Source organism: Molossus molossus, unplaced genomic scaffold (assembly GCF_014108415.1).
Source record: "Molossus molossus isolate mMolMol1 unplaced genomic scaffold, mMolMol1.p scaffold_m16_p_10, whole genome shotgun sequence".
Taxonomy (NCBI): domain Eukaryota; kingdom Metazoa; phylum Chordata; class Mammalia; order Chiroptera; family Molossidae; genus Molossus; species Molossus molossus.
The window spans coordinates 5,457,593-5,481,791 of NW_023425345.1; the positions used below are offsets into that span (position 1 = coordinate 5,457,593).

General features: G+C 56.3%; 2 protein-coding genes across 4 annotated transcripts; one reads left to right on the top strand and one right to left on the bottom strand.

The window, feature by feature from the left end:
* The first annotated feature begins 957 nt into the window (after window positions 1–957).
* On the top strand, window positions 958–10,714 carry SOX10 (SRY-box transcription factor 10). Its single transcript, XM_036252878.1, has 4 exons — window positions 958–1,171; window positions 1,619–2,121; window positions 6,191–6,459; window positions 8,820–10,714. Exons 2-4 carry the CDS (start codon window positions 1,697–1,699, stop codon window positions 9,521–9,523), a joined length of 1,398 nt encoding a protein of 465 aa, XP_036108771.1. The 5' UTR covers window positions 958–1,171; window positions 1,619–1,696; the 3' UTR covers window positions 9,524–10,714.
* Window positions 10,715–14,320: 3,606 nt separating this feature from the next.
* On the bottom strand, window positions 14,321–24,111 carry POLR2F (RNA polymerase II, I and III subunit F). 3 transcript variants are annotated; one of them, XM_036252879.1, is made up of 5 exons: window positions 24,008–24,111; window positions 22,616–22,685; window positions 19,619–19,749; window positions 14,983–15,054; window positions 14,321–14,492 (listed from the first exon to the last, which is right to left on the bottom strand). In XM_036252879.1, the coding sequence occupies exons 1-5, from the start codon at window positions 24,025–24,027 to the stop codon at window positions 14,402–14,404; spliced, it is 384 nt and encodes a 127-aa protein (XP_036108772.1). In that variant the 5' UTR covers window positions 24,028–24,111; the 3' UTR covers window positions 14,321–14,401. The 3 variants fall into 3 exon arrangements, with proteins under 3 accessions (XP_036108772.1, XP_036108774.1, XP_036108773.1); XM_036252881.1 differs by having other exon boundaries at window positions 14,487–14,559; XM_036252880.1 differs by lacking the exon at window positions 14,321–14,492 and adding an exon at window positions 14,502–14,616.
* Between the last annotated feature and the right edge of the window lie 88 nt (window positions 24,112–24,199).

The following is a 24,199-nucleotide window of genomic DNA, read 5'->3' on the forward strand; positions in this document are numbered from 1 at the left end:
GAGAGGGCAAGGGAGATGACCTTCGGAAGAGAGACCTAGGAAAGGAGAAAAAAGGAGCCTTGGGTGATGAGCAAGACGGAAAAATGGAGGGTTCACCCAGCTGGGGAGGGGGCTGAGGGGAGAACTGGCAAAGAGGAGGAAGAGGGGAGCAGGGAGTGGGAGTGGGGGACTTCATGATAACCAGGACTGGGACCCCCACCAAGAGTGTGTAAACTCAATGTGAAGGAAGTAGGGTCCCAGGAGTGGGGTCCCAGGAAGTGGGGCCCCAGAAGCCTTTCAGCCCTACTTGAAGAGGACCCTCGGCCCCAAGCCCAGCCTACCGGTAACTTCAGTCCTGTCTGTCTATGGTGAGCCAACCCACCCTTATGTGCGCGGGGTGTCCGGCGAGAAGGGACCAGGGCCAAGCCGGGGCATCTGCACTGGGCAGGAGGTGTTTAGCTGCCTGCTGCCATACCAAAGTCTAGACCTGGATCACTGCAAGTTGAGGCCCAGAGGGCAGCCAGGGTAGCGGCTGAGGCAGTGCGACAGCTGAGAAGCGGGGCCTGTCCACAGCACTCCATGAGATGTCTTAATGTCAGCCACCCTCACACACCAACAGACCTTCACCTGCCTTCTCCTCGTCCTCCCCAGGCCCCTGCTAGCTGCCACCTGAGGCTGAGAATGGGGTCACAGCTGGGCCCAATTTTCCTCCAAGCAACAGGTTCTGGCCCCACCCACGTGCATCCCTCGACTTTCCTGGCTTCACTAGCCCACTCCTACACCTCCCCAACTAACTCAGGCCCCAAGATGGGCCTGGGGCAGCGCGCAGGGAGCTGCGGTGGGGGGGCCTGGCGGAGGAGCCCTGAGTGTTGGGGACGAAGGAAAGCGCTGGAGGCTCCACCTTCTGCCCTTCCCTCCCTCCCCTCCCCCTCCCCCTCTCCCCCTCCTTCCGTCCCCAGCCCTCGGCAGCAGCTCAGTGCTCAGTCAGTCTCAGGCTGTCCGGCCAGGGTGGTTGGTGGTGAGGATTCAGGCTCCGTCCTGACGAGGCCGTGGCCTGAGGCTCAGGGCCCCCCAGCCCCTCCCTCCCAGCCCACCAGCGTCAACCCCCAGCTCCGAGCTGGACCGCACACCTTGGGACACGGTTTTCCACTTCTTGAGGACGAGCCCCAGGCTGGAGGAGAGGTCCGAGGAGGTGAGTGAGTGCGCAGCCCGCTCCTCCCGTCCAGGGCCCAGGCCTGGACCCAGGGTGAGGCCTGGGGTGGAGAGCGGCTGACATCCTCACCTGCCCCCCACCCAGCCCCTCTGGACCGGCGGGCAGGCAGAAGGGAAGGAGGAAAGGTGAGAGAAAAGGTGGGAAATTCCAGGAGCCAGGATTAGAGCAGAATAAAGAGTCCGTTTTTATAACTTTCCATCAACAAACCTCCACCCAAAAGGAGGTTGAAAGAAATCCCAAGCCCACCCACACCAAGAGACGGCTGGGACCAGGTGGTGGGAAGACGCGGAGGCAGGAGCTAGGAGGCCACGCTGGTCCGGTGTGCGCGCGCCCGGGGCTGCCGTGGGTTAGGGGGAGAAGGCAGGCGCCCCGCCGCCGTCGGGGCTGCGCACGCAGCCGCTCCATCGCACCCTCCTTCCCGTCCAGGTGAGCGTGGGACTCTTCGCGAGGACGCCGGCGGCGGGCCCCGGGGAGGCGGCCGAGGCGGTGGCGGCCGGGGGCGACATGGCGGAGGAGCAGGACCTCTCCGAGGTGGAGCTGAGCCCCGTGGGCTCCGAGGAGCCGCGCTGCCTGTCCCCGGGGAGCGCGCCCTCGCTGGGGCCCGACGGCGGCGGGGGCTCGGGCCTGCGAGCCAGCCCGGGGCCGGGAGAGCTGGGCAAGGTCAAGAAGGAGCAGCAGGACGGCGAGGCGGACGACGACAAGTTCCCCGTGTGCATCCGCGAGGCGGTCAGCCAGGTGCTGAGCGGCTACGACTGGACGCTGGTGCCCATGCCCGTGCGCGTCAACGGCGCCAGCAAGAGCAAGCCGCACGTCAAGCGGCCCATGAACGCCTTCATGGTGTGGGCGCAGGCGGCGCGCAGGAAGCTGGCGGACCAGTACCCGCACCTGCACAACGCCGAGCTCAGCAAGACGCTGGGCAAGCTCTGGAGGTGAGCGCGCCCACCGCCCCGCGGGCCCCAGTTCCTTGGGCCCTTCTCTGGGGGCAGCCATCTCCTGATGAGGCTGGAAGGCCCCCCACAAGTACCCCTTGGGGTGGTGCCGGCTCAGAACTCCTGGGGCCTAGGCCGGCTCCCCACCGGGGCAGCTGGCAGAAAGGCGCCCCCTCGTGGCTGGAATTCTGTCGGTGGCAGGCGGTAGGGCCCGGGCTTCTTTCGGGAGGTAGAGGCTGGAGGGAGGGCAGGAGGCGGGCGCTCACCCCACAGGCCTTCATAGCCGCTTTCCCACAGGCACACACTCTCGGGGGAGCCACTGCCCCAGCTTAGTGGTGGGGGATGCGCTTGGCAAAGAATTGAGGGCGTGGCTGGACAGGAAGGGAAACTGAGGCAGCCAGAGGCAGAAGTGGTGGCAGTTCAAGGAAAGCAAGGAATTCAGACAGGAATCAGAGAGGAGTGCAGACGGCTGAGGGACAGATCTGTGGCTGCAGACCCTGTTCTAGCCCAGTTGCCTCCACTGTGCCTTCCTGGCCCCCTCTCTCAGTCTGGGGCCTCTTCACCCCCAGGAAGGAGACCCCTAGAAAGAAGCCTTCCCCTCCCACCCTGTCCCAAAGCTGCCAGACTTGTCTCTGTCCCTCCCTCTCCCAGTCGGGCGCCATCTTCCTTTCCAGGGCCCCACCCAGCGTTGAGTAACCTCCTACCCTCCACCCTGAAGCAGGAGCTGGGAGCCCTGGCCAGGAGGAAACCTTGGCCCCGCTCCTACCCAGGGTCCTCAGACTCCCAGGCTCCTGGGACCAGCCCAAACTTCTAGGGGAAAACATCTCCCCAAGGAGGAAGTCTGCCAGCCCTTTACTCAGCCTGGCTCCTTGGGGACATGTTGAGCGAGGCAGCCCCCACCCCCAGCGTTCTGGTCAGCAGCCTTCGGAGGTCACCCGATTCCCCACTAGACTGCCCAAGAGAGCCCCGAAAGGCAAAAGGACCGCAAAGGCCTTGCAACAGCTAGTGGCAGAGCCAGGGCCAGAACCCAGGCCTCCTGACTCCAACCAGTGGTCTTACCCACACGGTCGGTGACAGTGGCAGGTCACCGTTTCTCTCCAAGGCGAGCTCGGGAGGTTGTGAGGATGGGGCGGAGAAGGAGCGGTCCGTGGGCTTGCTGGAGGAGCCCGCTGGCCCCAGCACAGCGGAGACTGGGTCCTGAAGGTCAAAGGCTTAGGGTGTCGGAAGGAGCCGGAGAGCCTCCAAAAGACCAGGAGGGATTCACATCTCACCCCGGGCCCTGTCCTTGGCCATGTGTGTGCTGAAGGCCTGGTGTCCCCTTCTCCCTCTCAGCCCTCAGCACTCTGCTCATCCTGGGCAGGTCACAGGCCTCAGACCCAGAGGGTCCAGCTCTGCCCAAGGTCCATCCACAACCATGTAGGGCTTAGCCCAGGCCAGTACCGTTGGTACCATGGGACAGAAAAGTCCAAGAGTGAGACAGACAAGCAGGAGGGAGACAGACAGGCAGACAGAGCAGGCCATGGGGACAGTGAACAGACCATGTGAGAGCGGCAGAGCCAGGATGGACCCCCACTTCTCCCAGCATCCCAGCACCAAGGATTTAAGATCGGACCTCCCGTTACCCGTGTCCCGGTTCCCCCAGCCCAGAACCCTGGGCTTGGGCTCCCAGAGGACTCCTTCCTGGCCACCACTCAAGGTGTGAGCACAGGGGCCCAGCAGGCCCCCCAAGGGCCGACCTGGGGTGGGGCAATCCGGAAAGCAGGTACTGCTTGCTCAGGCCCCAGTGCCAGCAGTAGGAGGGTGGCAGGACAGTGGCCAGGATCCAAGACTATGCCAACATGTGGGCGGGCTACCTCGATCCTGGGGTCCCGGGATTTGCACGGGCCGGCTCCTCCTGAGGTCCCAGCCCCAGGATCATGACTCCCAGGCCATCAGGAAGGGGGGTGATTAGGTGGGCGAAACTGGAACACAGGGGTCCTGACCCTGAAAACAGACAGACAACTGTATAGGGTGCTGGAAGGGGGGGGTCAGACACACCCCCATTGGTCCTGGCTCCTAAGCAGCATGTGGGCTCCAACAAGCGCACTAACCTTCGGTGCCCACCTGGGCCAGGCCGGGAGGTGCGGATCACGTGGGGCTGGCTGGGTGTTAGCTGACCTGCCCGAGGGGGACAGAGCCAAGAGACTGAAGGGGCCGCAGGCTGGACCCACAGGCCCCTCCCTGACAGGAGGAGCGAAGGGAGCAGCTGCCAGTGTCCCACCTTGGGAGCCCCCAGGTTGGGGTTCTGGTTTGCGTGGGGAGCCAGCCTTCCCTCCCCTGCCCCCCTTCCAAACCTTGGAGTGCAAATAAGGACCGGGTTTGCAGTTAGAGCTGTGGGGGGGCACTGGGGAGATTTACGTCGTGGGGCAGGATGGGTTTGGGGTCAGAAGAGAGCCTACGGAGCCATGGGCTGGGTGAGGCTGGGCTGGGGCTGGAGCTGGGGTTAGGGCTGGGGTTGGGGTGGCAGGTGGGCTCAAGGTTAGGTTTCTGTCAAGGTTAGGGTACTGGGAGGAACCAGCAAGGGAGGCGACGGTGGGATGCAATGTTGGAATCTTCCCTCTCTTCTGGCCTGTGCCCTCCCTCCACACCCCCTGCCTGAGGGCACAGGGAAGGTGTCCCAGCCTCCCAGGGAGCTCTGAGCTGCTCTTTGCCCTCCTGCGAGTTCATCCCAGCCACCCCGCCCCACACACACCTTCAGGGCCTGCCCCTCCCACCCCCCTGGGCCCAGCCTCCCAGAGACCCGGCTTGGGGGAGGAAGTTGGCATCCTACTCCTGACCCCTGAAGCCCTCAGCTGGAAGGACCCTTGGAGAAGCTGGGCTGGGGCTGGGCTCCGGCCTGGGGAGAGGGGGCAGGGTGGAGGCTAAGCTGCAGAGGAATGCTGCAGCCGGCTAGGAGGTGCCTGGTATGACCACCCCCTCCCATCCTGGGCAGGAGTGCTCAGCTTTGCTGACTAGGGGAAGAGGTGCCCACTGGGGGTAGGGGGCTAGAGAGAGCGGCCCTTTGGGCAGAGAACAGAGCTGCTCCCACAGAATCCCTTGTCTAGGATTCCGCAGGTCTTTCTTTCCCCTCAGCACCCTCTGCAAGGTACCCCATCCCGCCCTCCTCACTCAGCCAAGCCCGGAACACCTACCCTCCCCGCCCTCCGTCCCGGGCCTGAGACTGGTCCGGTGGGCAGGGGCATTGCCTTCAGGGCTTCCCTCCATTAGTCTTGGGCTTGAGAAAGGGTCTGTCTGCCCTGTCTCTGGTCTGGGAACAGTGTCTCTCTTCCTCCACCCTCTGTCACCCCTGGATGAAGAGATATCACCTCCCCCCAGAGGGAGTGAAGGGCATTCCCATCCTGCCCCTTGGCCCCAGCACACTGAAATGAACAGATCAGTATTCCGAGTTGATGGGCCCACCCTGGGTCCTCCCGTCCAACCACCCCCAGCCGCGCTGGAATAGCACCTACTTCTCCAGCGCCAGCCCCCACCCCTGCCCGGTGCAAAGCGCTTCACACCAGGATCTTGGTCAGTCCCACACCTGGCGAAGTGGGCACCGTCGTCCTCATTTTGTAGGTGAAGAAACTAAAGCTCAGAGAAGTGACTTGCCACAGTCACAGAGCTAGTAAGTAACAGGCTGGGCTCTTCCCCTCACCAGGCTGCTTCTCTGTTTGCACACCTCTAGTCCCAGGGAGCTCACCCCCTGATGAGGCAGCAAACTCCACTTAGACAGCTGTGATGCTGAGAAGTTTTCCTCTTTGAAATGACGCCTGCCCCACCTAAGCTCTCTTCCTATTCTAACTCCATCCTAGGGGCTGCCAGGAACAGCAGGCTGACGCCTCTTACGCCCCAGCCCCTCAAGACACTTGGGGGTGAGGTCACAGTCCTCTGAGCCTGGGGTCCCTTGGGCCTCACATCTGCCAGTCCATAAATCAAAGGGCAGGCTCCCACACTGGGCTCTGCCCACTGGGCTCCCATCCTCAGGCCTCGTTTTTTTCCAGGCAAGACACTCACACTGGCCCCTCTGCTGTCTCCCCCACTGCCCCCCCAGGCTGCTGAATGAGAGTGACAAGCGCCCCTTCATTGAGGAGGCAGAGCGGCTCCGGATGCAGCACAAGAAGGACCACCCAGACTACAAGTACCAGCCCAGGAGGCGGAAGAACGGGAAGGCGGCCCAGGGGGAGTCGGAGTGCCCTGGCGGGGAGGCCGAGCAGGGCGGGGCTGCCGCCATCCAGGCCCACTACAAGAGCGCCCACCTGGACCACCGGCACCCGGGAGAGGGCTCCCCAATGTCGGATGGGAACCCGGAGCACCCCTCAGGTGAACACTGGGATGGGGTATGAGGAGCTGTGGGCGGGGGGAGCCTGGCAGTGGGGAGAGGTGAAGGCTGGATGGGTGGCATGAGACCCTGACACTCCGCGATAGCCCTGTGCCCTGGGAAGCACTTGCCAGGCTGTGTGGTCACCGCAGGTGGGGCGCAGGGACCCAGAGGGAGCTCAGTGGGGACCCAGGTGCCAGGGAAGGCAGTTGGGCAAGACGGCTCTGGCTGGGTGGCAAGGCCCGTTAAGGAGGCCGTGGGGTGAGCTGACACACAGGCAAGGTGGCACAGGACGAGTGTGATCACTGCCCTTCCCACCCCCAGGCTGATGGGGACACAGCACGTGACACTGAGCAAGAGCCACGCAAGGGCCAAACAAGCCATCTTGTTTCATTCTCTTTCACGATAATGACAGCTAACATTAACTGAGCACCTACTGTGTGCCAGGCACTGTGCCAGCTGCCTTCTGTGCACACTCGTTCAGTCACTCTACACTGGGACGTGAGCCGCCTTGCCGGGCTCAGACCTCAGCGGTGAGGCTCGTCCTCCCCCGCGAAGGGCGAGAGAACCGGGTGATGTGCCGCACAGCTGAGGTCTGGGCCCAGGCACTCTGGCTCTGGGGCCTCTGTCAGCACCACAGCTACCTCACGTGGGTTCATAATGTGTAGAAGCCATGCATGTCCGGCCGGCGTGGCTCACTGGTTGAGCGTAGACCATGCACCAGGAGGTTGCCAGTTCGATTCCCGGTCAGGGCACATGCCCAGGTTGTGGGCTCAATCCCCAGTGGGGGGCATGCGGGAGATGGCCACTCAATGTTCTCTCTCATCGATGTTTCTCTCTCTCTCCCTCTCCCTTCCTCTCTCTCCAAAATCAATAAATAAAAAAAGAATGCCGTGCGTGCCTCAGGCACACGGAGTCTCATGAGCAGAGTCTGCCTTAGGAGACAGGTCCCGATGCCCCTCTGATCCAGGCCCAGGAGCAGACTCAGGAAGCCAGGGTAGAGGAGGAACAGGAGAAGCACACATGGAGTAGGTGTAGGAAGGGGCAAGTGCCCAGAAAGCCTATCCAGGACCCAGAGGGGCATGGTCTCTGGGGAGGAGTCACCCACCATCTGTCAGGTCTGGTCCAGCCAGCCGCCCACCAGACTGGTCCCGGAAGGCTTCAGGACGGAGCCGTGCCTGAGCTACGTGGCATTCTCTGTTTCACCGATAAGGAAACTGGTTAAGAGAAGATAGGGGTCTGCCCGGGGTCACACAGTGAGTGACAGTCCAGAATGCTTGGCCAGCACAGGCCTGCCCTGCAGGCCCTCCTGGTCTCTCTGATGGGAGCTCCAGTCCAGTCATCCTTCCCACACACACGTCACCCTTCGAGACTCAGGGACACCACCACACACACCCGAAGACCCTGGACCATGTGCAGAACCCCCAGCTCAGAATGCAGCTGTGGGCATGGGCCTCTCCGCAGCGAGACCTGTGCCAGGGCCCGGACAGGTGACCGGCTGCTTCTGCTGGCCCCGGCCCCCACCTGCCCTGTCATCACAGCACTTCGGAAGCTGCCCTCTAGCCACGTGGGTCTCAGGATCTCCCCCAAGCCTCTGAGCTCGTGAGGACAGCGGCCCCTTTTACGTACGCTGTATCCCCTCTGCCTGGCACAGTGCCCCTGAGTGTTCGCTGAGTGACTGCGTGTGGAAATGGACAGGGGGCAGTGGAGAAGGTCGTCACCTCAGTGTTCTGACCAGCGGGGGAAAGCCGCTGGAGGAACGGGGGGCAGCCCGGCCGGTGGGGCTGGCTCAGAGGGAAGGGGCTCCCGGAAGAGGCCTTGCAGGAGAAGAGGGCTGGAGGCTGCTGGGGGCCAGGGCAGGGGGAGGCACAGGCAAGCCGGCCAGAGCGAAAGGGAGAGTCCAGAGCGAGGCGGGCGGCGAGGCGGCGAGGCGAGCAGCCAGCGGGCCGAGTGGGCAGTCACTGAGGGGAGCAGGAGAGCTGGGTGGAGGGCAGGACCCCACCGGCTGGCAACTAAGGAGCCATGGAGCAGCGGGAATGACTTCAGCTGATGTGAGGAAGAACTTTCCAACGAGAAAGGTTTTTCTGAAGGAAGCAGGTCTTTCCAGGAGGGGATGACGGAGTCCTGCTCTGGGTGGGAGGCAGGACCCATCCCTCAGATTGGGGAATTTCAAGAACAACTAGAGACCAACCCAAGACTGTTACATAAACATATGCCAACTCAGACTGCCCAGACACGCACAACGTGCGAGGTCACGCAGGGGCCAGCCCTCAGCTCCGAGAGACATGTTCTCTGAAGGTGAACCATGCGAATCTGGAAGCTCTGACCTCATTTCCTCCTCCTCTGTCTTCCTTCCACCCAGGCCAGAGCCACGGCCCGCCCACCCCTCCGACCACCCCAAAGACAGAGCTGCAGTCGGGCAAGGCAGACCCCAAGCGGGACGGGCGCTCCATGGGGGAGGGCGGAAAGCCTCACATCGACTTCGGCAACGTAGACATCGGTGAGATCAGCCACGAGGTAATGTCCAACATGGAAACCTTTGATGTGGCTGAGTTGGACCAGTACCTGCCACCCAACGGGCACCCAGGCCACGTGGGCAGCTACTCAGCAGCTGGCTACGGGCTGGGCAGCGCACTGGCTGTGGCCAGTGGACACTCCGCCTGGATCTCCAAGCCGCCAGGCGTGGCTCTGCCCACGGTCTCGCCACCTGGCGTGGATGCCAAAGCCCAGGTGAAGACAGAGACCGCAGGGCCCCAGGGGCCCCCGCACTACAGCGACCAGCCGTCCACCTCCCAGATTGCCTACACCTCCCTCAGCCTGCCCCACTACGGCTCTGCCTTCCCTTCCATCTCCCGCCCCCAGTTTGACTACTCTGACCATCAGCCCTCAGGACCCTACTATGGCCATTCAGGCCAGGCCTCTGGTCTCTATTCGGCCTTCTCCTACATGGGGCCCTCACAGCGGCCCCTCTACACCGCCATCTCTGATCCCAGCCCCTCAGGGCCCCAGTCCCACAGCCCCACACACTGGGAGCAGCCAGTCTATACGACGCTGTCCCGGCCCTAAGGGGCCCTGTCACACCCCTCCCAGCCCCTCTGGGTAGCGTGCCCCTCCCCAAGCCCTCACGTCCTGGTCCTCGCCCTCTCAGGCCTGGTGGTGGCTGGGGAGGAGGCTGCCGAGGCTGACAGCTGAGGGAAGGCTTTCTGTCTGGCTCACTGCCTTTGATGACCCCCACCCTGTCCTAGCCAGGCTCCAGCCCAGGCAAAGCCCTGGACTACTAGGCCGGGCGGAGGAGAAAGAGGTTGATTGTTGCCCCTTGACTGAAGGATGAGGGGCTGCACCTTCCCCCCAGGATGACCCTTGATCCCAGGACCTGGGAAGGACCCGCTCACCCTCCTCTGGGAGGCGGGAAGCATCCAGGGTCGGATGGGAATCGGAGGCCTAGCCATTCCTGTGACTGTTTCCTCTCTCGTGGAGAGTGGGGGGGTCTGACATAACCCGTGCCACCTGTGCCATGTGCCTAAGGTCGCCCCTCCAAGACCTGCATCGGTGCCTGGAGTGGGCTGCGTCTGCCCCTTGGGGGCTGAGGACAGCTTCGAACAGCCTCAGAGGGTGTGGGGGGGCTCGGCGGGAGGTCTCCTCATGCCCCCCCATGCCTCCTCCCCTCCTGAACACAGAAAGGAATTGGCATAGAGGCCCCAGATCCGATTCTAGGCCAACGACCTCATTCTTTGTCTCATGGAGAAAGAGGGCCCAGGTCCTCCTCCACTACAACCTCCCAGATCTTGAGGCTCATCCCCGGAGGTGAGGAAAGAATTCAGAGACAATTCACAGAGCCTTCCTCCTGGCTCCCCGCCAACCCCTCCCCTCGCCAGGCTCCGTGGCCCCTGTGCTCAGCCTCAACCCCTTGGGCTTCCCAGAGGGCATCAGCTGCTCAGGCCCAAACCCTTGGCTCCAGGAGGACACGCAGGGCCCAGCACCCAGGTTGCTGGCAGCAGGCTAAAGACACTAATTCCTGACGTGTACATTCTGCCCTGGCCTTTTGCCCTTTGCTTCCCAGTGGTATCTGAATAAAGTATGTAGCTCTGTCTGCCCCTATTTTCCTGTTCTGCAGCCCCACAGTCCACATGTAACTCATTACTGCCCCCTCTTATTTATCTCAGTAGCTCCCTCTCCCCTCACCCCTCTCCTAGGTTCTCCAGCCCCTATTAACTCTGCATTAAGCATTCCACGTAATAAAATTAAAGGTTCCAGTTACCTGCTTGGTGGGCCTGACCTGGCCTGTCTCTTGGTCTCTTATCCCTGCACCTGTGCTCCTCGAACACTTTCTGGAGGTAGGTAGGGGTGGACTGCAACGGCCGGCTCGCCCAAAGGCCTCCGCCGAGGAAGGTGGGCGCAATGCAGTGGGTGAGGTCCGTCTGCTGTGTCTGGGGCTCAGATGGGAGCTCTTCCCCCCGCCTCGCTGTGCCCACACTACAGGTGGGCCACTCCCTGGGCTCAAGCTGGAACTCGGCCCGAGCACCTTCCGCGCGGCCCTTTGCTTGCCCAGTGGAGGAGAGGGGCTTATAAAGAATCTGAGGGGCAGGCATTTGGAAGAGGCAAGTCAGGCCTGCCTCCTTGGTGGCTGGCAGCCGCCCCAGTCCTTTAGGATGTGCCTTCTTTCTCTGCACCCCTCCATTTGCCACATGTCCCAACACACACACACCCAGTCCATGCCAGGATGGAGCTGATTTTCACAGCAGGCCTGAGTGTAAGCCCAGGACGGCAGCCCTGCGTCTAATCCGTCGGTGCGGCCCCTCGGCTGAATTCTGAGCTGTGCTGGGGCCGAGGAGCCGCTCCGCCTCAGGGGCGGAAGATCCCGCCACGTGCTCCTGCTGGACGGCCCCGACGGGAAAGTGACAGTTACAGCTACCGCATGTGGAGTGCTCCCTGGCAAGTGCTTTATGAGGGGGTGGATCCAGTCTTTTTTTTTTCTTTTATCCTCACCAGAGGACATTTTTGCATTTATCTTCAGATAGAGTGGGAGGGAGAGAGGCGGAAAGAGAGAAACATCGATGTGAGAGAGAAGCATTGACTGGCTGCCACCCAACCGGGACCAGGGACAAAATGCAACCGAGGTACGTGCCCTTAGCGGGAACCGAACCCAGGACTCTCGGGTCCGTGGGCCGGCGCTCTAACTGCTGAGCCAAACTGGCCAGGGCTGGTGGATCCAGTCTTTATCCTCATTTTCCAGACGGGGAAACTGAAGCTCTGAGAGGTTCATGCTAAGTGCTGATGCTCTTACTCCATCGCTGGGCTCTTAACCATCTCTTCCACCGGCCCATCATCTGTGGGCCTACTTCCACTTTTAAACTGAAGTGATGCCTTTTCCACTGCTCCAGACCAGCAACCTCAGCTCCCTTATCCACCTCTCGCCTTCTAGTCAGGACCTGGGGTGGGGTGGAGAGTGCCCGGGCCTAGCCCGGTTCTCCGGGGTGACCAGACCCCCATCTGGAAGCTTCATGGAGCTCTTCAGGCAACCTCACCAAAACCGCTGGCTCCATGAAGCTTAGTGGTAGCTGCGAACCCCTGTTCTCATGAACAGTATCTGCTGCCAAGTCAGATCGCCCCCGACTGTATATGTTTTCTGGTGTTTCGTTGTCAGTAAATGCAGGATTTCATAATGATCTTTAACAGATTTCATCTTGTTAGAATTGACCATTTCCCACCTATATTAAACCTTTTGGAATCCTGAATACAACTTATTAGCTCTCCTGAGCTTTATGTGTCTGCAAACCTGAATATCCTCATTCAAGGCGCTAATAAAGAAGGTTGAAACGGAGAAGCAGACCGTGTACACCACTAAGTCCTTCGCTGTCGTTGCTTCTGTCATCTAAACTCTTCAGACTGGTGATCAGTTCTGAATCACCACAAAGTACACACTTCTTCATCAGAGCACAAAGATGCCTCACTAAAACCAAGACGTGCTGTACCCTCTGAACTTCCAGACCAGTCTCCATTGAAAAACTCAAAACTCGGTTCACTTGGCAAGTCTGAGAACCCCTGCTAGCTGCTGGGTCTCTAAGTGTTTGCCAGTATGCAGTGACCTATTCTAGGTATGTATTAGGGACCGATCAGTACTAACCTTACGTGCTCATAATCTTCACAACCCACCCTTTGACTTCTACTGAAAAACGGATGTTAGTCCATTTCCAGTCTGGTCATTGCTCCGGCCCTCGGCAGGCCCCTGCATCTCAGACCAACTGGAAGTCACTGGGGATGTGGGAAGAGGAGAAATGGACCCAGAGAGAATAAATGACCTTGGAAAAGTCAGATCTGGCTTGTGCTCATCCCTTAGACCCAAGGTTCTGGATGTGCTGAGGCCTCAGTCAGAGTGACCACATGTAAAGAAGGAGCCAGGTGTTCCTGGAGAGGGTCGAAGAGATTACGCCCCGGCCTGGCCAGCCGAGTAGCAAGGGACTGACTCCCTGAAAGAGCAGAGTGGAAAGGTGGGGGTGGGAGGAAAAACACCCCCTTCTCCATCTCTCCTACACCCTATCCCCTAAGAGTTAACCCCCCCTCACTCTTCCAGCCCCAACTCTCCTCCCCCACCAAACCCCATCTCCCTTTAATCACATCTGATACTGAGCGGCCCAGCAGGAACAAAGAGACCATTTAGAGAAACGGGGCCGAGAAAGTGACCCCCACACTGGGGCGGCCGCCTGGATGCCAGCACAAAGGCGGCGTTTCAGAGCTGAAATTTCAGCACCCAGCTTGATTAAAGGATTCCACAGGCTTGGAGGGTGGAAGGGGGTTCGAAGTCCACTGCTCCCTGAATTAACCCTTCTCCAAGGCAGCAAGCACCCCTCCTGGGACTGCCCATCACTCCCACCCTGGCCAGGATGCACCCACCCAGGGGCCATGCCTCTTGCAGAGGGCAGGCTAGCCCGGCTCCTCCTCTTCCTGGAAGGGGAGCTGCAGTAGGATGGAGGTTAAGGCTAAAACAAGCTGGGAGCCAATTTTCCCTTCAGTCTCCTGTTGGTGTCAACATAAACCCTCTCCCTGCCCCTCCCCGCAAGGGAGGAACCAACATGATTGGTCTCACCACATGTTGGGTAAACAGAGTGAAGAGAATAGGACCCATTAGAACCTAGGACAGAGGATGATGAGCTCGTCCTGAATTAATGCTACGCCTTGAGCCGAGGAGCCCTGCTTCCCGCCTAGGCATGCCAGCACCCATCCCGTCAAGGCCTCGGAGGGTCACAGCTGAGGGTCACAGCCCGCAGAACAGAAAGGGCATCTTCCAGAGGCTGGGAAGGAGAGGGTATGGGTGTGGCAGGCCAGAGAGGTGGGCCACGGAGTGGGGACCCAAGGGGGCTGAGGTGGGCAGGTGCTCAGTCCTTGCTCCAGCTGACTTGCCCAGCGGAGCTCTGCTTGGGGAGGGCGGGGATCACTGCGTCCCCAAGCTTCCTGCTGGGGCACTGCTCCTGAAAGGGGATCCGAGCCTGTGATAAGAGGCTCGAGGCAGGTCCTCAGGAAACAATGGGTGGCTTGATGAGACCTGCTCTGTGATACTCCTGAGAAGGGAGAAGCCCCTGCAGCCAGTCCCCACTGGAAAGGAAATTGGGAGTTTCCATGGCAACCAGCTCCCTGGGCACAAAGGCTCGTCTGTCTGCTGGGAAGGCAGCTGAGGTGTCTCCTGCAGCAGCCTTTGCTCTGGTGAACGGGGAAATGGAGGGAGGGATGCAGGATATCCACAGGGGGTGAGGGCCCCTGGTGCTTCTTAAAGAGCTGACAGTCATGGGTCCACTGGGATGGGTGCAGCCTCCAGACAACAGGGCAGAGTGGGTGGGCACAGCAGATAGCTGGAGGCAGAGGAGTAGAAAGGCTGAACAGTTTATTATTTACATATATATAGAATGTGAGGCGTTGGGGATGAGGCACAGTTGGGAAGATGATTCCAGCTCAGTCGGTGATGATGAGCTCGTCCACCCCCCAGTCTTCGTAGCTCCCGTCTGGCAGGTAGCGCCGAATGATGATGGGGATCTTTCGGGCCCTGGGCAAGGGAGAAGTCACAAGTACATGAGGGCTGGAGACCCCAGCTCTACAGCAGGGAGGACAGACTGTGCAGAATGCAAGGAAAGAGAAGTCTTAGGAGCATCTTCCTGGGGCTGAGTGTACTTTGGAGAAAAAGAATTACAATAAAAAGAAAAATCCCTGCATCCCGGAGTGTGGGACAGTGGGTCTGGAAGGGCTCTGCCACCGCATGGCTGAAGGGAGGAAGGGGTGTCGGTAAGTTAGACTACAGCAGGAACCCGGAACTCTGACAGCCAGGAGAGGTCTATGTCTCATCAGTGCTCTCTCCTTGCCTGCCCCTCCACTCCCTCCCTCCTCCTTCCTGGTGGGCTGACTCCTGAACAAGCTAAGGACCCACAGGAATAATCACACTTCCCCAGCCAGGGAAGTACGGGCCAGGGTGTGCAACAGAGAACCCAGAAGGTGCCTCCCAGGGCTCTGGGGCAGCGAACCATGATCTGGTGACTTACTTGAGCTCTTTCATGGCGATGAGCAAGGGATCTGTCTCCCCCTCCAGTTCCACCATCACCGGGGCACACATCCTGTAGGTATAGGGACAGGTGTTGGGGAGACGGCAAACACAGGGAGAAAGGTCTAGCAGGAAGCTGGGGGTGGGGCTTACTTCACAAACAGAACTGGACGGGCACCCCAGTCCTCACCTAGAAAGGTCACCTTCTAGGCAGACAGGTGTGGCGGGTGGGAAGCAGTGGTTAGGGCACTGAGAGTGAGGGTGCGCAGTGGGAGCCAGACTAGGTTTAATTTTCCCCCAAAGACAATGAACTCTCCAAATCTCAGTAACCTCATTTGAAAACAAAGACAAAAAGCCCTGCCTTGCCTACAATGACGCTACGATACTACTGGCTAACAAGCAGACTCACTGAGTACCACCATCAGTTCTTTACACAAACTATTTCATCTGAGATGCGTACTAGTGTTACTGCTGTTTACTGACGAGGAAACTGAGGCACAGAGAGGTCAGTAACTTGCCCAAGGTCACACAGCCAAGATTTGAACCCTGCATGCCCCTACCACTGTGCTATAACACCTCCCATTTATAAGCTGAAGACCCACAAACTTAAAAAAGGTATTGTGAGTGGGACAAGAGTAAGCTTTAATCACAAGGCCACGGGACATTTACTGTGTCAGCTCCCCTACCAGGCCCCTCCCCAGGGCCTATGGCAGACTCCTGAACCTGGTGGCCCAGGCAGTTTTCCAGCACAAAGAAATGGCAGGTGCAAAGGCTCCCCTTCTGATGGCTCTAACTCACCACCCCCCACCCCCCGGGCCTGTCTCAGGGCCCAGCTCCCATGCTCCTTCTCTATCTTGGCAACACCCCCTCAGAAGTCCTGCTCTTCCAGCCTCCACACAGGGCCTACATCAGGTGCTCACCTGCTTATTAACCTCCCATGATGCCCCATGGCCAGTAAGAAGAACCCAGTCTGGCCCCTGGCCCACCTTGCTAGCACCTTCTCATGCTGCTTGCCTATATTCACCCCATGTTCCCATCACATCAAACTCCTAAGGTTCCCTAGACAGACGCTCCTCATACCTTTTTGTGTCCTCTTACAGCTCCTGCTCTCCCGACAGGCCTGGGAGACTCAATGTCTCCAACCCAGGGGTCATGTGCTGGACCCTCAGTCCTGTGCTTCTCTCCGCACCAGTCCCGCTGCTCTCTATTGCTTGACGTTTTCCCACAGCAGACCCTGAAGAGCGTCCGGTGGCCCAGGACACGCCCTCGCACAATGCCGGACCCACAGCAGAGGCTCTCAACAAAAATGGGTGGGGTGCCAGTTCTAGGCCCACCTCCTCTAGGAAGCCACCGTTGATGAGTCCAACTCAGGTGTACACTAATGGATCCCAAACCTGATCATCAACACTACTAGGAGAATATGCTAAAAATCTAGGATCCCAGGTCCTTTTTCCAGACCCTCTGAATAGACTCTCAATGAAAGAGCCCGAAAACCTGCGTTTACAAAGCTCCCTGGTGGTTCTGGTAATCAGCCAGTCGGAGAGCCACCAGTTTACACCAAATAATTACCAATTTTATTACTAAATATTTTTCTTTTCTTTGTTGATTTTAGAGAGACAGGAAGGAAAACAGAGAGAGACACAAAACATCGACTGGCAGCCTCCTGCATGCCCCCACTGGGGATCAAGCCCACAACCTGGACACGTGCCCTGACCGGGAATCAAACCCCTTGGTGCATGGGTCAACACTCAACCACTGAGCCACACCGGCCGAGCATTACTAAATATTTTCATTTATTACTATGAAAAGCCTGAAAACTTCCCAAGGGCAGAGACCAAGTGTTTAATTTTCCCTATATCCTCTCAGTAAGTACTAAAACTTTAAAGAATGTGGCAAAAATGCCTTTCGTGATCTACACATGCTTCTTTCTTTTAAGATATGAATAATTAAAGAACATGCATTCATCCAGCCCTACTGTGCACACGCAGTGCGCTAAGTGTGCAAGTGTGCCCTTTGGGAATTTGCACCAGAGCCTCCACAAATGAACACAGCAATGATCCTTAGGAAGAGGCTGTGGTACACTTCGCCACTAGGTGGTGCTAATGAAAGGAATAAGACTTCTCTAAAAAAGGACCAAGAAATGTTTGTTCAGCACCTACATGCAGGGTCGCACACCTAGTGCTGGAGATAAGCTACAGCCCTGGCTGTCCACCAGTCACAGCAGGTAGGGAACCACCGGACAGCATCCTACCCCTTAATCAGAAGGAGCACTGCAGACCCAACCAAATGGGACCATGCCTTGCTTCCATAGAAAAGCAAGTCACTGGGACTTAGTAGTGTTCTGAATGTCTGTCTCCACACTTTTTTTTTTTTTTTTAATCCTCACCCAAGGACTTTTTTGCATTTATCTTCAGGCAAAGCGGGAAGGAGAGAGGGAGGAAGAGAGAGAGAGAATCATCCAATGTGAGACCGACACATCGAGTGGTTGCCACCCACATGACCCCAACCAGGGCTGGGGACAAACTGTAACCAAAGTATGTGCCCTTAGTGGGAACCAAACCCAGGACTCTCTGGTCCACAGGCTGACGCTCTAACCACTGAGCCAAACTAGCCAGGGCCTGTCTCCACACTTTTAAGTATTGCCCACTGCCCACCAAACACACACCAATCTTCTGAACTTGTCACTCAAGGCACCAGTGACATCTTTTCCAAGTCTTGTACCCCAAGACACTTGCCATTCATTCCCCACCACAAGCCACACTTGCCTGTCTCCACTTGGACCTTTCCTTGTGCTATTTGTGGTCCCTCAAAACCAAAACCACCTCCCTTTCCCTGTCCCCACTTAACTCTAACCTCCTCATGAGGCTTTTCCAGTCACCCCTGCAATTACTCCCTTCTCCCTTTTGGCACCTCTTACAAAGCATGACACCTGCCTGCCTTGAGTTCTGGGTACTTGTGAAGGGGTCCATCTCCCCACCAGGCAATAAACACCTGGAAGACAGGAGGATTGTGTCTAATTATCTTCTCATCCCCGACAGGTACAAGCATGGTATCATATTCAATGTTGAAAGACTTTAACTTATTTGAAAAATAATTCATGAATTATTCCTTCTGGTGGGTCATTTTGCAGAGATGAGCACTAGAGCACCAATAAAATGCTTTGCAGCAGTGGAAATGTTCTATCTGCACTCTTCATTATGGAAGCCACGGCCACAGTTGACTACTACATGAAATATGACTAATGACACCAAACAACTGACTTTTGATTTTAATTAATTTAAATTTAAATGACCACATGTATTTAGTAGCTACCATAACTGATGGTGCGGGCCTCGAGGATCTGGACCCCAGGGATACCAAAATTATCATACGGATTGTGGTTCTAATTTCCCCCAGACCAGCAAAGAGTGCAACCAGGCTGGCAAGAGGTCTACTGCTGAGGAACGGATGAGGAACAATGTTGCCCAGCTGCAAAACCCTTTATTGAAGTGGACACAGTGGTCATCTTCACCCCACAGGACTGGAGATCACGTCCAATGCTCACTGAAAACTAGGGGGGAACGCACAGATTAGGTGTCACTGCCCCTCCGCACGCTAAACTCCACAATGCTGGCCCCAGCTTTCTTTCTACCCTATTTTCCACTACTCCCCACTTGAAGCAACCCAATTTCCAGATAACCACCATTTCCCACACCAGCTTGTAAGAAGTCTGGGTAGGGCTCCTTTCCTTGGCCTTGTGTTTCCCCAGGAGACCTTCTATGAGAGCAACAGTACCACACCTGCCCTCTCTCTGTTCCCCGACTTACCCCACCCCGAGGAGAAGTAATTGATCTGACAGAGGAACCTGGAGGGGAAAGCAGGCATCTGTGGCACAGCTTTTTTGGGAGTCTGCATTCTCAAAGCCACCTGCCTGCAGAAAGGGCACTTCTGTGAGGCGCAGCACCTTCCCAGGCAGGCCTGCCCCTGCAGACCCAGCTTCCAGACGCCTGCACTGCCTGACCATGCACTCAGCAGACACGGTTGTTAATCCTCAACAGGGATACTTTTTCCACTTATTTTTAGAGAGAGTGGAAGGGGGAGACACATCGATTAGTTGTCTCCTGCACATGCCCCCACCAGGGCCAGGGATCAAACCTACAACCTAGGTACATGCCCTTGACCAGGAATAAAACCTGCGACCCTTCAGCATGTGGGCCGACGCTCCAACTATGGAACAATACTGGCCAGGGCCTCATCAGACATCTTGGTCTCCACCTATCCACTGGCTCTCTCTCGAATCTTGTTATTTTTCAACTGGTTCCAAACTTGGAAGATAGAGAGGAGTTTGCTAATTTCAAATCCCCAGAACCGCACCACTGTTCTGTTTTCACATCTCCAGCATGGCCTCTACATGGAGGGCTCTCCCACTCCTCTGGGCTGGCCACAGTCTAGCTCAAATCAAGAACCACCATAAGCCCAATGGGTGCTGCCACAGCACCCACAACTTACTGGCCCACAATGGTCTAGGGCTCTCTAAATCCACACTTTTAGCATTTGAGAGCAGGAAGAGTCTGTTCTTAGGTGTCAGGCTGGGCCACATCAACAGCTTGGAGGCTCTCTGTGGCCTGATGAACAGGAAAGACGGGGCACACACTCACGCAATCTGGAGGGCTCGGGTGCCCAGCACGCGGGCTCGCTCATACTTGGTCATATACGGCGTGGTGATTCGTTTCTGGTTGGCCTGCGGTCGCTCTCCGGAGGGGAGGATCTCAACATTCTCCTGGCCCTCCTGGACACCAAGGAAGAAGGAGGAAAAATCTCAGGATGCATTATTGGGGGTGAGGGGGAGGGTGATGATTACAATGATTATAACGACCACAACCACTATTGCCTATTACATGCCAGCGACCTACTTATTTAATCCTCACAATAACATAAGGTAGGGATTACAGTGCCATTTTAGAGGCTTGGAGAGTTAGCTAACTTGGCCAAAGTCTCAGATCCAGTAAAAGAGAAGAACCATGATGAGGATTCCAAAACCAGCTGCCTCATCCAGAAGGGAGAAACAGAAGGTCCAGAGAGGGGGCAGTCCAGGAACATTGGCCCATACAAAGAAGTCCTTGAGTACAGACAACAAATCACCCTAAGCAGGAAGCAAGGGACAAGCATTTCATCTTCAGGATAACTGAGTCAATGGGTCAAGTGGTTAAAAAGTCAGAGTGAAGGCATAAACATACCAAATATGTTTTCACATATGTATGTATTCATATATTTAACAATTCTTTTTTTTTATCCTCACTGGAGATCATTTTTCCATTTTTGTTCAGATAGAGAGAAAGGAAGGGAGGGAGGGAGGGAAACATCAACGTGAAAGGGATACATCAAGTGGCTGCCTCCTGCACGACCCAACCAGGGCTGGGGACAAACTGCAACCGAGGTACGTGCCCTTAGCAGTAACCAAACCCGGATCTCTCTGGACCACGGGCGGAGGCTCTAACTGCTGAGCCAAACCGGCCAGGGCTATTTAACAATTCTTTATTAAGCATCTGTCACATGCCAGATATCATAATAGGTGCTGAGACAGAAAGCTAAGAGTTTCTGCTCTCAAAGAATTCACGGCCTGGGAAGGAAACAAGAGTAAACAAAACAACAGGTGCGTTGTAGGTATTCAAGTGTGCAACAAAATCAACAAGAAGGTGGGAGACATCTAACTCATGCAGGGGGTTAGGAAGGCAGTCCAGAGATGAGACCTGAACTAGTATAAAAGAATTAATAGGAGTTCCCAAGCCAACAAGGAAGGAAGGACATTCCAGGCAGGTTGAATTGCATGTCCAAAGGAAAGAGGAGGAAGAGAATATACTAGGTTTAGACAACTAATTTTGCAGTATGATGAGAGCAAAGGTGCACAAAGGATAGGAGGCAGGAGAATAAATTCTATAATAAACAATTCAGTCAACAAATATTTACTGAGTGCTTACTACGTATCAGGTAATGTTCTAAGTGCATGGGACAGAGCAGGAAGACATAAAAATTCTTCCCCTATAGAGCTTATATTATAATGAAAAGAGATAAACAATACAATTAATAAGTAAAATGTACAGTACAGTACAACAAGAGAGAAAAAAGACAAAGTCAGGGCAGTGGTGTGGGAGGAAGGGCAGATGCTGCAATTGTAAACAGGATGGTCACAGAAGGCCTCACTGAGATGACTTGGACAAAGACCTGAAGAAGGAAAGTGGCAGGTCATGTGCATATCTTAGAAAAAGTCTTCTTAGAAGAGGCAACAGCGTGATCAAAGGTCCTAAGCAGGAATCTGCTTGGCATGACAGGGACAGCAAGAAGAGATAAGGTCACAATGACAGCAAGTGGCCAGATCATGGAGAACCTTGTACATCTTTTTGGCATTTATTCTAAATGAGATGGGAAACCACTGGATGAGAGCTCTGAGCAGAAGAAAGACCAATTTGACAACATTTAAAATGATCACTCTGGATACTCTGTCGAGAATACTCTGTAGGGGCGAGGGCAGAAGCAAAGAGACCTTTTTAAGGAAGACCAATAGTAAACAATCATGTGGCCAGTAAGAAAGATGACTCTGGCAGCAGAAAAGCAATCAGGCATATTGAAGGCAGGAAAATCAGGAACACAATTTCTGCAGTAACGTTGGAAGAAAACAGTAAAGATCTAAACCAAGCTGAGCACTAGGTATGTAGAAAAAGAACAGGGTTGAACCACATGCAGGAGGCAAAACTCATAGGCATGGAAGGGGACCAGAAAGATGGGGAAGGAGGTTTCTGACACAGCGAATAGGTACCCGAGAGTGCCATGCAGAGAGAAAATTCAAAGAGGGGCTTCAGCTTTCTAGCCTAAAAAAGTCAAGGGATCACTCTCTGCAGGAGATATAAAGCACTTCTTCCTCCATCCGTCACACAAGAGAGAAAGCCCTATTTTATTCATGAAGCTAGTAACCCATCTACCTAGTTGCTCAAGCCAGAAACCTAGGAGTCATCCTCATCATCTCCCACTTTCTCCACCCCATATCCAATCTATCAAAATATTTCTTTCCTCTTTCTCATTCCTGACTCTAGTAGTGCCGAAGTCCAAGCTGCAGGTCTCTCACCTGGAATCTATGAAAGTTCCCTAACTGGTTTCGCTCTTCTACTCCTGTTTCTCCCCAATTTGCTCCTTACTGAGGCAGTGTGCTCTTTCTAAAGTGCAAACTGGATCATGCCACTCCCGAGCTCAAAACTCGTCAGTGGCTTCCCGCTACCTTTAGGCTATGAAATCTGCCTGATCTGGGCCCTTACCTCTCCAACTTCATCCCAGGTCCCTCTCCCCCTTGCTCCCACTCTGCAGTGTACCTGGCACACAATAAACATTCAACACATTTGTTGAATGAAGGTGACATTTCACTCATCAGTGAACTGACTGTTCCAGAAGCCGCGGGCTGTAATCCAAATGGACAAAAGCCTTCAGGCCCACCCTGAAGGGCTTCTCCACCACCCAGGACCAGAACTCTGCTCACTCTAATTGGGGGTGCTTGTGGCAGGGGCTCTGACCACAAACAGGAGGCAGAGGCATTCAGGGAATTATCACTGGCCAGGCTATTTGGCAGCCTGGGGTGCAGAAGGGAGAGCCCAAAGCTAAATACTGACCTCCTCAGCATTCTCCAAGTCATCCAGTCCTTCATCCTCCTCCACATCATCAAAGTCATCGCCATCAAAACTGTACAAAAAGAGGCCAGTTAGTTAGAGCATCACTTACTGGAATCAAAAAGAGCAAAAGGTGCTCATCCAATATTTAGGAGGTCCTCAATAAATACCTACTTAATGAGTAAATCAAACTTGTGTTTCATTTTACTACTTCAAACTTGCCCCCATCAGCCCCTAAATTTTGTTAGGACTCATTCATCATCACTGTTTCTTTTATCTCTCTACTGGGAGCCAAAAGCATGGCCAGAGGTTGGGCACAGAAAGGCTCAAGCTCGAGGGTCCAGCAGTCACCTCCTCTTCTTGACTGACATTCCCCTGATCTCACCTGTTGCTTAGTTTGGACTAATATCCTTATATGGACCACTCCCCTATTTTTATCTTCAGAACAGACCTCTCCTTGGACCTCACACATCAGACAATCATTTTGGCCCTAACTTCAAAATAAATCCAGAATTCAAAACCACTTCTCACTACTTCTACTACTCTCACCCTAGTACAAGCCACTTCCTTCTCTCACCCAGACTACCACAACCCTTCAAAGTCTCACCAGTCCTGCTTCTGGAGTACTTCTATATAGTAAGTCCTCACGTAATACATCACACTGTAAATAGGTTCTGCGACTTTACGCAAAGGAATGCATGACAAGCCCGGCCAGAGTGGCTCAGTGGTTGAGCATCGACCCATGTACCTGTCGGGGCTCATGCCCAGGTTATGGGCCAATCCCCAGTGCGGGGCATGCAGGAGGCAGCCAGTCGATGTTCTCTCTCATCGATGTTTCTCTCTCCCCCTCTCCCTTCCTCTCTCTAAAATCAATTAAAAAAAAAAAAGAATGCATGACGAAACCAACTTTACCATGGGCTAACTGATACTGTATAAACAGGAATTAAGTTCCTACAGCATCTCATCACCGTTGGAACAAAACGACGTCGCTGGAGGACCTGCTGTTCTACGAACTTATACTGCCCAGTCTCCCACGATGCTGTGCTACCTGCTTGCCGGCCCGTGCCCTTCTGGAAGGCAGCACGTGGAGAGCAGGGACGACGCCTGATACACCCCACTGCTGCCAAAACAAGCTCAGGACAAGTCTGCCGGCGGACACTCCCCACTGACGCTCTGGGCCCTCGAGCCTGAGCCTTTCTCTGCCCAACCTCCAGCTACGCTTCTAGCTCCGCGCCCTTCCCCGCCCCCGCCCCCGCCCCGCGGGCCCCCTCGGCAGCCCCGCTGCCCTCCGAGACTGCTCCCCGACTCCTGGCTCCTCAGCCTCCTTCGACCCAGGCTCCCGCTTCACCCGCCCATCCCGAGGATCCGCGAAGCTCACTTCGCTCCCGCACTCACTTGTCCTCGTTGTCTGACATGACGCCGGCGCCGGAGCGACCCGAGCCCGCACCCCAGACCCCGGCGCAGACCCGCGAACAAACGCGCCGCCTCGCGCAGCACCACACGTCCTCTGCGCCTGCGCGATGACCCGGAGGCAATTACTTCCGGAAGTCAGGCCAGCACTGTAGGTGTGCGCATGCGCCGAGTAGC